Source organism: Echinops telfairi, unplaced genomic scaffold, assembly GCF_000313985.2.
Source record: "Echinops telfairi isolate 266 unplaced genomic scaffold, ASM31398v2 ScPeMD7_5;HRSCAF=22, whole genome shotgun sequence".
In the NCBI taxonomy this organism is placed as follows: domain Eukaryota; kingdom Metazoa; phylum Chordata; class Mammalia; order Afrosoricida; family Tenrecidae; genus Echinops; species Echinops telfairi.
This window is the reverse complement of record NW_022103901.1, coordinates 32,562,418-32,574,871: the sequence shown is the minus strand read 5'-3', so window position 1 is coordinate 32,574,871 and position 12,454 is coordinate 32,562,418. Positions and strand designations below refer to the sequence as shown.

The 12,454-nt window shown below is 44.7% G+C and overlaps 1 protein-coding gene across 2 annotated transcripts; it reads right to left on the bottom strand.

Moving 5' to 3' along the window:
* Nucleotides 1–1,371: 1,371 nt before the first annotated feature.
* Nucleotides 1,372–12,309, bottom strand: ZNF75A (zinc finger protein 75a). 2 transcript variants are annotated; one of them, XM_004705826.3, is made up of 7 exons: nt 12,228–12,309; nt 10,423–10,925; nt 9,058–9,196; nt 8,318–8,409; nt 7,854–7,980; nt 5,753–5,863; nt 1,372–5,567 (listed from the first exon to the last, which is right to left on the bottom strand). In XM_004705826.3, the coding sequence occupies exons 2-7, from the start codon at nt 10,831–10,833 to the stop codon at nt 4,888–4,890; spliced, it is 1,560 nt and encodes a 519-aa protein (XP_004705883.2). In that variant the 5' UTR covers nt 10,834–10,925; nt 12,228–12,309; the 3' UTR covers nt 1,372–4,887. The 2 variants fall into 2 exon arrangements, with proteins under 2 accessions (XP_004705883.2, XP_045139779.1); XM_045283844.1 differs by lacking the exons at nt 10,423–10,925; nt 12,228–12,309 and having other exon boundaries at nt 5,753–5,821; nt 9,058–9,137.
* Nucleotides 12,310–12,454: the final 145 nt, after the last annotated feature.

Below are 12,454 nucleotides of genomic sequence, written 5' to 3'. Positions count from 1 at the left end.
CCCCCATGAATCCTCGATAATTTGTAAATTATTTTTTCATGTCTTACACTGTCTGACATCTCCCTTCACCCACTTTTCTGTTGTCTGTCCCCCAGGGAGGGGGTTATATGTGGATCCTTGTGATCAGTTCACCCTTTCTACCCCACCTTCCCCTTCTGGTATTGCTACTCTCGTTTGGTCCTGAGGGGTTTATCTGTCCTGGACAGAATTACGAGGCTTTTAAGACAACCTCTGACCTCAGGAGAAAGGTCCAAGACAGTGGTTTTAAGGGCAAATCCTAGACTCCCTCTGGCATTATCTGGGAGCCTGTTAGAAATGCAGATTCTCAGGACCTATCTTAGATTGAATCAAACACCCAAATGTTAGGCCCAGCAATCCCTTTGAACAGTAATTGTGTTTTAATCAGTTAACGAGCCAGTTTGGGCTGAAATGTGGAGGCTACACGCAGCAGTAACACAAAGCTGAGGCTGGATATGATCAGGTGAGGAGGTGATACTGGAGGGTAAATCAAAGAATGAGATGAATAGGCTGGCTTATACTGGGACATGTGAGGTGGGAGAGGAAAACTGGGTTGTCTGTAGATTGTTCCCGCCAATGAAGGGTTTTGGAGTCCAACTAGGGAACTAAGCATGTGGGAATTGGGAAGCAAGCTGTTAAAAGTTCTGGAAGTACCAGTGACAGGTGACCACAGTGCTTGGGGAAGATGGGAGTACACTACTCAGAAATCCACCACCTGGCTGTCGTACTGTACTGGCTTGTGTTGCTATGATGCTGAAAGCTGTCACCAGTATTTCAAATATTAGCAAGGTTCCCCATGGTGGAAGGTTTCAGAGAACCTTCAGATAAAGCAGGCCAGGGCATGGTGACCTACTTTTGAAACTGGCCAATAAAACCCCTATGGGTCCCGAACAGAATACTGACGGCATCGTGCTGGAAAATGAAAGCCCCAGTTTGGAAGGCACTTGACAATGAGTGCAGTGATGGGTCTACTTGAGCAGACCAATGGTCAGGAAGTTGATGCCAGACTGGGCAATGAGTTTCACTGCTGTACCCGACATCATCCTGAGAGCTGGCTTCATGGGAACCACCCCCACCACCACAGCAGAGCCAAGTGTTTTAAGGAGAGTGCTCTCCAGGGAAATGTCTGTTATATCCAGGTTTTTCTCTTCTAGAAGACTTCTTCCCATATCCTCTACAGGTGTGTGAGCTCTTGAGCTTTCTCATCAGTTTAACTAAACACTTATACCCCAAAGGTCCGGTGGGGTGGAAATAGCACGGTTGCTCCCTACTCCCACTTACCCTCCTTGAAACTCTTGGTCAAATAGCACATGTGAGATTAGGTAGCAGAAACAAACACCACCGCCATCTCAGTGATTTACACGCCACTTTATTTATTGTTCTTACAAAGGCTATTTCAGGTGTGAGGAATTCTCCAGAATGGTTGGCTCCCACGGGGGCCTCAGCATCCCAAATGGCTTTGAACTCGGCTCCTTTATGTGTGTTTCACAATTAAGGCAAAAGGAGTACTAGTCTTGCACCAGCAAAGAACTTCTTCAGCCCAGAGGTCGACACGTGTACTCACAGCCCATGACCCTGCCAGCAGCAGGGAAGCGTAACCATTAGCCCGTTCACCACTTGTTAGAACGCAAATGTCCTAAGCAGTTTTGCTTCTCCTCTTCACAGATGTGTCCTCAGAATCCAGGACAGTTTGTGGCACATCAGAACACGCTCCTGAACTGATTAAGTGACGCACACGTCCTGGCAGAAGAGATGCGTCTAGGCCTCAGGGTTCTGAGGGTATTGGGTCACAGCTTGTGGACTGCAGCCTGAGAGCCAACTGTGCTTCAGATGCAAGTCCCAAGTGCTGTGCATCTTGAAGAGCAAAACGAAAGCATGGCTGAAAGTTCCAGACCAACTCCGACTGAAAAAGGGCTGGTGCCCAAAGGTTCCAGATTTACCAGAGAAAAGGGTAAAAATGGATTTGAGCAGACCACATAGCAACCAAGTTGCTATAGTGACTCACACCATTAAGCACTGAAGCCAAGGGCCACCACCACCTTGGCTCCTGTCAGTCATAGCGTCAACCCCACACACTACCAGGAAGCAAAGGGAATGGAAAGGCATACGCTGGAATTGCGCATTGATTGTAGCCTAGATTCGGCTAGGCACTTTGCTTCCCTAGATTCATCTCATCTCCAGAACCCTGAGGTGAACTGTTAAGCCTTATTTTACACACCAACCCACCCCTCACTGGGTTGATTCTAAATCATAGCAAGCCTGTAAGGCAGAGTAAAGTGGTTAAGGTTCCCGAGAATATAAATCTTTACATTCTTCTTTCTCCCTTGGAGCAGCTGGTGGATTTGAACCAAAAACCTTGTGGTTTACAATGTTATCTCAAAGGATCACAGGGCACCATTGATACACTAAAGGAGACTTACAGTGTCTGAGTGATTAATCAAGAAATAGGAATGATTTCCAAGCCAGAAAGAGAACACAACATCATCTAGGCTAGTTGTACAAAAATGGCATACAAATCAGTCCTGCCAATCCAGCCTCCAGCCGAATGATGAAGAGGGCTCTTGAGCAAGTCCTCTTACCTCTTTTGAGCCTTTTACTTCCCCATCTATACAGTTGGTTTCTTAAACCTCTCCCCTAGGATGGAAACATACATGAGTCACTGTTGCAGATAAATAGGTAAAGCATGAGGAAATCTACAAGACTTCACCGACTTGAAAAGCGACCTGGTGTTGTAGTTAAGTTCTTGGCTGCTAACCGAAAAGGTGGTGGTTCAGAACCATTCTACAGGACAAGAGGAGGCATTCCACTTCTGTAATGATTTCTAACTTGGGGACTCTATGGGGCAGTTCTATCTGGCCCTACAGAATTGATTCGATGGCAATGGGATGGCTATACAGACTTTAAGGTACCCTGATGGCACAATGGTAAGTGCTTGGTTGTGAAGCAAACGTTTAGAGCTCTCAGTAGGTCAATGAGCAAAAAGACTTGGTGATCTGCCGTTACAGATTACCACCTCAACCTAAGAAACTCTTCTAAGTGGCAGTTTTATTTGGCTACAGATTACCACCTCAACCTAAGAAACTCTTCTAAGTGGCAGTTTTATTTGCCCTACTGGGTCACTAAGAGCTGGAATTGACTCAGTGGCAGCAACATACAGCTGGGCACCAGTCCATCAAATTTATTACCCAAGACTGCTCTTAAATTCTGTGCTTGAGAAAAGGGCAGACAGACCCTTGCCCACTGAAGTGCTCACAGTGTCTTAGTTATCTAATGCTGCTATAAAATACAGGCAGGTAGCTTTAAGGAACAGAACTTGATTTTCTTAGTTGAGAAGGCTAGAAGTCTGAATTCAGGGAATTGGCTCCTGAGGAAAGCTCACTCTGTCTACTGTAGGGAGTGTCTCTGTCTCTTCTTAGCTTCTACTCCTGGTACCTGGCAAGGGAATGACATGCACCTTTTTCTGCGTTTGTGTTTGCTTCATTTGTTCTTTCATATCTCAACGGATAGGTTTTTAAGGCACACCCTATACTGCTACTATCACATTAACGTAAGGGAAATCAATTCCCAAGGGAGACTAAAACCACAGGTACACCCATTGCTGTAGAGCTAATTCCAACATACAACCGCTCTCTAGGTTAGAGCTGAACTGCCCCACAGGATGCTTAAGGCTGTAATCTTCATAGGAGTGCTACGTCATTCTCCAGGGGAGTGGCTGTTGAGTCAAACTGGCACCTTGAACAGCTGAACTCTTAACCACTGTGCAACCAGGGCTCCTACTTCAGGGCTAGGGCTTTGGACTTACACATCTTGCTGTGGACACAATTCAATCTATAACACAGTGTAAGACAAACTACACAGGTGTGAATTCAACAATCCTTCCGTAACATTTTCATTGTGGGAACTCTTATCTTTTGTAAACTAGATTCCTCATGTCACCATAGCAAGTGAACTTCTGGGATCTGTTTGGAGCACACATACCCTAGTTCCCATATAAACACAATTTCCCCTTGTTCTTAAGAAAAACAAGCCAAATTTAAAAGCAAACAAAAACAAACCTGACAAAAATCTGATCCTGAACGGCCACTAATTTTCTTTCAAGCCATGGGCAAGTGCTAAATTTTATGGCTGTTTTATCCTATTGACATCATGAGGTAAAGAGATGTCATTTATTGCCAGAACTAATTCTTTACAACTAACACATAGTTCATGTCCATAAATTCAACCCGTATTCCTAAAATCTCATTAGAGACGGTTTCCATTTTTCAAACACCACAATGAGCCATAAGCTAGTGCAGCAGCTGATCTAGTAGACTCCTGGATGGTGACTTAAATGTGAGTACAGTTTAAAAAAAAAATCAAGATTTAAAGTTGCTAAAAAATTCAAGGAGAAACTCACCTAACCTTGTGAAGTGACCAAAGAGAACATAAGATCCGGTTTCTTGGAAAATTCGTTTTAGGAGACAATTTAAAATGTTGTACATCTACCACCCTGAGATTAATAGTTTCCAATTCAACACGTTATTGCTTTCTTGGGGGAAGACCAGGCTACACGTTTCTGTATGTTAAAAAATGGGGTGATTAATATAAAACTTTCACTTCTAGGATCACAGAAGACTGTTAATTAACTCATGGTTAAACCTACTATTTGAAGTTGAGTTTCTTTTGCAAGACAAAACTCTCATCATAATGTTCTTAGAACATTATGGGAATTCTGTTAAAAGTAGTGAACTGTCATTCTCCTTTGCAGACTAGACTTCTGTCATTTGCACCCATAAGATTTCCATCGATGACAAAATCTTACGTTGTTTCATGATATTGTGTTTCTCCATTTGGTGAACTTTAGAAAGGGGATAATGGGTTAGCTTTTGTTCACTTGTGGAGTTTTTGGTGCCTTAGAAGGCTTGACCGCCTGCTGAAGTTTCTCTTGCAGATGCTACAAGAAAATGGTTGCTCACCTGTATGGGTTCTCCGGTGTTTAACAAGGTGGGAGTTCTGACTGAACTTTTTCCCACATTCATGACATGTAAAAGGTTTCTCTCCTGTGTGAGTCCTCTGGTGTGTGTGTAGATTTGTGTTTTGACTGAAGCTTTTCCCACACCATGAGCATTTATAAGGTTTTATGCCCTGGTGAGTTGTTAAGTGCTTATTAAGATCTGAACTCCATCTAAACCTCTTATCACATTGTTGACATTTATAGGGTTTCTCTTCAGTGTGAATTCGCTGGTGCTTAATAAGGTCAGAACTAACTCTGAAGCTTTTCCCACATTCCTGGCATTTAAAAGGCTTCTCCCGTGCACGGTTTTTCTTGTGAAGATCCATAAGTTTCAGCAACTCTTGCTTCCAGGTTGAAAGTTTTTTTCTTTTCTTCACTGGAAAATCTCGAGGCCATTTCTCAGCCCTCTGCACACCACCTTGATTTTCTTTGCCTGTTGTTTTCTGAGGGATGCTTGTTCTGGACTTTTTGGAAACGGTACCTCCTAGTGCTTCTATTTCTATGGCAGGAAGCAAGACAGGCTGAGAATTCCCAGTGTCAATTTTGAGTTTTAACCCTGTTGAAATAAACTTTAAGAATCAGCCCTCTTATCCAGGGACAGAAAAATCACAGGAATACAACAACAAAAAGAAAAACTCAATGATGGATAATTTAAAAAAATAATAGTGAAATTGTAAAATGTTTAAATTCCTCTAAGGTTCTGATCAATGTGTAATTCCCTTCTTCCCGTGGCATACATACCTGTAGGGGATTCAACAGGTCTGTCCTTGAATTCTCTGGGTCCATGGATCCATGGCTCTTCCCCTTGCTCTAGACAGGAGATCACTTTAGGTTTAGGGAGTACAAATAATGCTGCAAGAAGGAAAGATTGAGGTCATGGACTAGCAAGCTAACAGTGACGTGGCTGCCTAATCCCAGACTATTTAATGGAAAGCAAAGGGCTCTTGGACTCCAAATGGTTAAAGTGGGCAATCTGATTTGTGTGACTAAGAAATAAGACTAGGATGGACAAATGAAAAGAAAACAAAGAATGGCAATCCAGTACATATTGCTTTTCCTGTCACCGAAAAAACATTGTATTCCACCAAAGGGGATGCAAGTCCCAGAGCTTGCAGGGAACCCATTAACTCAACAGGAAGAATAGAAGGCCTAGTGAAGCCAATCCAAAGTAAGTTAGGTATCATATACATATATGTTGCCTATACCAATCAGTTACTTTTTATTTATGCCTATGCATCAAGCACTGGAGGACTAGAAAAGGTTTCTAGTGTTCCTCTAACTCACTGGTTTATATTCAGATGGGAAAGATGGAAAAGAATGGAAACTTTTCCCAAATACAGATGACTATATGGTAGAAGTATTTATTAAGTAATTCAATTTGCAGTGGCTGCTATGTATTGAATAACACTCTATGGGCTGGGGATACCTGGAACTTATATTCTAAAAGAGTAAAATGATCAATATATGTTTTTGGAAGAAACTGAAAATGGGTCAAGATCATTTTAGCACTGTGCTTCTAACAAGCTATTCTGATAAGATCACTGTGAGTGATAGCTGAAATTGGAAAAGGAGGGTCGTTTGTATGTGCAAAAGCACAGCAGTGGAAGGAATCAAACCCACTCTCGTCATCAATTCCCAATTCTGCCGCATACAGCAACCCTATACAGGGTTTCTGAGACGATAAATCTTTATGGGAGCAGACAGCTTCATCTTTTTCCTGTGGATCCTTTGGTCGGGTTGAGCTGCTAATCTAGCGGCCCACTGTCCAATCCACAGCACTACCAGGGCTCATTAGTTGAGGACAAGAAATGGGAAGGTACAAATGACGTTGATGAGTTCAAGAATCAACAAAGTCAGTGTGGCTAAATCAGACTGAGCACGGGCAGGAGGAGCTCAAGATGAGGCAGAGACAGGAGCAACCTTCAAACATCAAACTGACTGCCATCAAGTTATTTCTGACTCACAGCAACCCCACAGGACAGGCTAGAACTGCCCCTGTGGGTTTCTGAGGCTGTAAATTTTTATGGGAGCAGAAAGCCTCATCTTTCCCCTGTGGAGCAGCTGATGGTTTTGAACTCTGATGGTTAGCAACCTAGTAGCCTACTAAGCCTTCAGGGCTCCTTAAAATGTAGTGGCCAAATAATGGAGGCTCGTGTGCACTTCAGGGATGAATTTAGGTTTTTTTTCTTTCTGAAAGTGCTGAACAGTCACTGCAGGACTTAGATGCACGGAAATGTTATGATTTGGTGGTTTTTAAAAGATTCCTTGAGCCTCTGTGTGGAAAACAAGACTATACTGGGCAGGAATGGAGGCAGGGGATCCCATTTAGAGAGCTATCAAAATAGACTTGGATAAAGATTATGGTGGCTTAGACCAGCAGGCTTAAGAGTAGAGAAGGCTGAGATGGACTTGAACCCAGAATATATTTTGAAGGCAGAGTCAAGAGAACTCGCTGATGAACTGCTTACAGGGTATGAGGGGAGAATCGCGAAGGATGTTTGTAAGCTTTCTGGCCACATAACCGAGTGAATGGTGGTGTTCTTTACTGACATGAGGAACATGGGGGAAGAGCCAGTTTGAGAAGGGACACTGAATTAAGATTTTTCTTTATGATAAGGAATGAACTATATGGTAGAAGCTTATAGTTCTACCTATAAGCTTATTTGGAAAATATTTGGAAAAGCTCTCAGGGGCATCTGCATACACCGTATTTCTTCTCTATGCCTTCCAGTTGAGAACCAACCAACAATATGAGCAGGGGGACATTCTCACAGGGGTGCATTCTCAGTAAGCTGACATGACAGACTCCTCAATTTCTAGACAAAGGGAAGGGAATTTTTACCTAGAGAGATGACAGTCTCATAGTTTTCCTGCATTACATCATGGTAGAGGGCCTTCTGAGTGGGCTCCAGTAACTCCCATTCTTCCTGGGAAAAATACATGGCCACCTCTTCAAATGTCAACAAGCTCTAATGAAGAGAATTGGGGTGGGCTTCAGTTCAGTGCTTGGCACTACAGAAGCACTTGTGCCACTTGACCTCTGAACTGCATGGTAGGCCAAGCACTGAAGGAATTAATAGCACAATCTTAAAATACGTAAGAAAGCATTAATGGAGGACCCAAGGGTGTAGCAAACAGCCTGAGAGGTGTCCTGTGCCCACTGAGCCAAGCCAAGTTATCCAGGAGACAATATCTGGCATTAACATGCCTCTGAGCATCTGTAAGGCAGTGGGTTATTGGCCAGCGGGGAAAAGCATAGACAGGGCATGTTTACAAAGCCCTGAGCATCTGGAAAGTATAGCTCACCTGGGCTTCAGGTATGATGATCTTAGGGGCCATCATCCAATCTTTGGTGTTTGTCTGTTCAGAAAGGGCTAGAGTCTGTGGGGCAGGCAGACCTGTGGGTGGAAAAGAACCATAGACCATTTCCTTTTGTTTATAAACATCCTAAACTCATTTCTAAAATACTTTTGATGCTGATTCAAGGGTGAAGTGCAGTGTTATTTGGATTTACCAGCCCACATAACAGTTACCCTACCTCTTCCTGAGTTCATTAGAAAGGGACAGCCACTTTTATTTTCCTCTCATGAAATAAAATTATTCTCTGAGCTGGCCAAGGGCTAACGGTTTTTAAAAATGAAGTACTTAAGGACTCTGATGTCTAGGAGATAAGGCATTTTTGTCTTGTTTGCTTTTTTCCCGGTACATAGATCTGTTCAAAGCCTGCCAGTGACAACCTGTTTGGCTCGTTTTCCCTCTAGCTTAGGAGGAGGTGGCCCTGATGCATCCATTGTCCATCTTTTTGCGCCTTTCTACTTTTCTAAGGAAGAGAGTTCATGACATAACAAGGGTTCTGTGATTTGGAAATTCTGAAACCTAGGCTGACTCACATCTACACAGTTGGCCTATTTACTGCCACCTGGCGGGGGATGAAGGGTGGAAGTATAATTGCTAGCATAGCTTTTGCAAGTCCTTTAACAGTATTCCAAATGAACAAATTATCATCACCTCTCCCAGGCCGTGAAATCTATCATAAAGCTCCTTACCCTTTTCGTACACGGGGGCAGTTTCTTTTTGAGCATTTCTGCATGGCTGTTTCTGTAGACCCTGGGATGCATTCACAAACTCTCCATCCTGCAACCGGCCCAGTCGTTGGGCCTCCTTTTCCATCTCGTGGAACGAAACCTAGAAACAATCCCCATCCTTGTTACCTTAAAAATGTATTTTTGGTTTGAGGGTAGTGGTAGAGGGAAGAATGAGTACTGATCCTGGAAGGCATGAAGATTAATAGTGAAAAGGCTTAAGAGACAATGGACAACTCATTTTCCAGAGTGTCCTACACAAAATCTGGGAAAATTAGGATAAAATGGAAAAAGCTGAGAATGCTTCCAACCCATAACAAAGCCTCTCTGCATATAGCTCAGGGCACTAGCAAGGTGGGGTTCTTCTTATGACACCTTCACGGATTTCTTCACCTGACCTAGGTCCCTGCTTTCGTGGCTTCCCCTCATCTACAAGGGGGCTTTAAAAAATTCATGGGAAAATGTCATTATCTTTTAATGCCATTTTCCACAAACTTTTTGAAGCACATTCCCAACTTCTTGGCGGCTGGGGGTTCCTTTCAGTAAGACTTTCCTCACATGGAAATAGGGACAAGAATGAGAACGAGAGAACCTGGTTCCAACTTAACTCTAAATGATTTGGTGTTTGGTATCATCTATATGCCCTGCCCTGTATTCTTTATCACTACAAGTGTGCAGCCCACCTGCTCATCGGCCATACTGGGTCCCCACACACTAGTGGGGCCGAGGGCCAACCATTAAATGAGGGCAGGGGAGACTCTTGCTTCTGGTACAGGGGGCACTACCCCTCAGTGCCTGAGGGGACTTTTCTTCTTTCCACTTTTCTCTTTTCCTTTCTACGTTTTATTTCTTTGCAGTCTTCCCTTGGCTGTCTGATTTTTTCTTCTTAGTTATCCTTGTTCCTTTTTGGCCTTTTAAATGATATCCCTATTTTGGGTTTCCCCCACCATTCCCTTTTGTTTCTAAGCAGTCAAATGCTATCTTCTGGGTTAAGCCAGACAAGGCTAATTACTTTCCCTAAAGGAGGGAAAGAGAAACTCTTTTTCTCTAAGAGTAGGATAAACTCTACCAGGAGCTTCAAAACTTGTGGCTTATTGCTACAGCCCATTGTTTCAGGTTCCACCTTAGCTGCCCTAAAATAACATTACAAGAGGGCTTCAAATAACTCATGGAAAAAATGCTATTATCATTGCATTCCATTGTCTCAAAAAATTTCAAAGCCCTGTCATTACGAGTGGCCTAACCAATCTCATTTCTCAATCTCCCAACTTCTCCAAAGATCCACCTTTATCCCATTATACTGTACACATCAGGAATCTTTCTTCTCACCCCAGTCCTGGTTTGGTCAGATTCTCTCTGCAAGTATTCTACTAGGGTCACGGCCTCTTTAATGTTCTGTGGGTGGTGCTTCTGCATCTGGGTCTGGGTCTCCCTGGGCAGAATGGTCAGAAACTGTTCTAACACCAGCAGTTCCAAAATTTGCTCTTTTGAGTGGATCTCTGGCCTCAACCACCGATGGCATAATTCCTGAAGTTGGCTCACAGCCTCGAGGGGTCCAGCTGCTTCACGATAGCGGAAGTTCCGGAAGTCCTGGCGAGAGCTCTCAGAACCAGTACTGTAGATTTGTGGGCTCCATTTATCATGATGACTGGAGTTCTCTCTCACAGACCCCTTGGTTTCCCACAGAGCTGTGATCTGAGGGTCCAAGTGCGCAGCCACCTTCAGCTCTACAGTCATCATGCTGCTCTGGAATCAGCGTAGCTCCTCTGCTTCTTGTGCCACCTTTGACACTGAGGACTCATCTGTTATGGGACCAAACCAGCGTCTTCTTCCTAAGAATATAGAGGGCAGGGGGAAAAAAACCACATGCCAACATGAACCTTTAAAAAACATCGTGTAGGGTGGCTGATAGATTGAACTTCCTCTTAGTTAACAACGGTGCCACCAGGGCTCCGTCCATGACCCTTATTACTTGCATCTGTTATCAGAAAAAAATGAACAGATAAGGCTATCATATCTCTCTTTTAAAATCATTGGCCCCAAATTAGGTAACTCAAAGTGACAGATTTGCTCAGGTCCTTTATTTTTTATTTGACTTTGAAAGAGCACAGTTCAGAGAAGGCACATGACACTCTGACAATGGCTTGGCCTTTTTTCGTCCCCCGCCCCCCTTACACAGTTCAGGAAAGTGGGTATGAAAACTGTTATTTAGAAAACTGGCTGAAAGGAGCTTTGAATTATCCATGGATTTCAACAGCTGGCTTCCTATCCCATTTTCCCAATGTCAAAAGAAAATTAGGAAGAAATTAAAAAAATCACTTTTTCTAAAATTTAACAGCGCCTTCCTGTCTAGGCCTTTTGGAGGGTGGGGGGGAGGATACAACTTCGATTACCATTCATTCCTCTGTGAAGATGGGAATCGGGACTCTGAACTTTGTGGGACATTTATAATCCCTTTCCCACGGAGGGTGTGGGGAGGGGGGTGTTGGAAAGACTGTCAGCAGAGCTCAGACAGTGAGCTTGAAGAACAAATTACTTAAAATCGTTCACCTGAATAGGAGAAAGTTAGTTGGCTTTTGAGTTCTGGTGGGGCAGTGGTTAGATATTGGCATGCTATCCACATAGTCCTTCAGTAAGAATGTTCAACGGGAGAAAAATTCGGCCAGAAAAATTGGAATGTGTTCGGTGAGGGAGTGGCGATTAAGATGTTCACACAAGGTGACCTTCTATTGACGTCACATTTCTCCAGGGTCACTTAGGCTGTTGAGGGCAGCTCCTGGACAATGTGCTCAGTGGTGACCTGGTAAAAAGGGCACCTGCACTGTGTCCAGGATGCTGCGAGTGTGCAAAATGACAAGTTTTTTGCTGTCCAACCAGGCTCGGGGGCCACAGGGACCCGTCCCAAGTGCTGGCCATCAGCAGAAGCGGGTAACTGTGAGGCTGCATGAGCTGAAGCGGGCGAGTGTGTCCAGTGCGGGGGCCGGACCTCAACGCCCACCCCTCGAATTCACTCCAGTCTGACCGCAGGCCTCGCCCGGGGCTTGCGCGCCCCCCGAAAAAGGTCTCCTCCCCAGCCCGCGTCTCTCGGGGGACTCGGGGGCCCGAAGCCGAGGGAAAAGCGGCTTCCTGGTTACCTCTGGACAGCTCGGGTCCCGTGGCGGCCACTTCTCCCTTCCTCGGGCTCGACCACGAGGTCGTCGTCCGCCGCCGCGCCGCGCGGCCCAGGGCAGCGAAGCACGACCCGGAGCCCAGCCACGCAGCCCGCTCGCTTCCGGGGACGCGCGGACCCAGGGGCCGGGGCCCGTGGGAGACCCGCGTGCGCAGCCGGAAGCGGAAGTGACGCTTACCGGGGCGCTCGCGC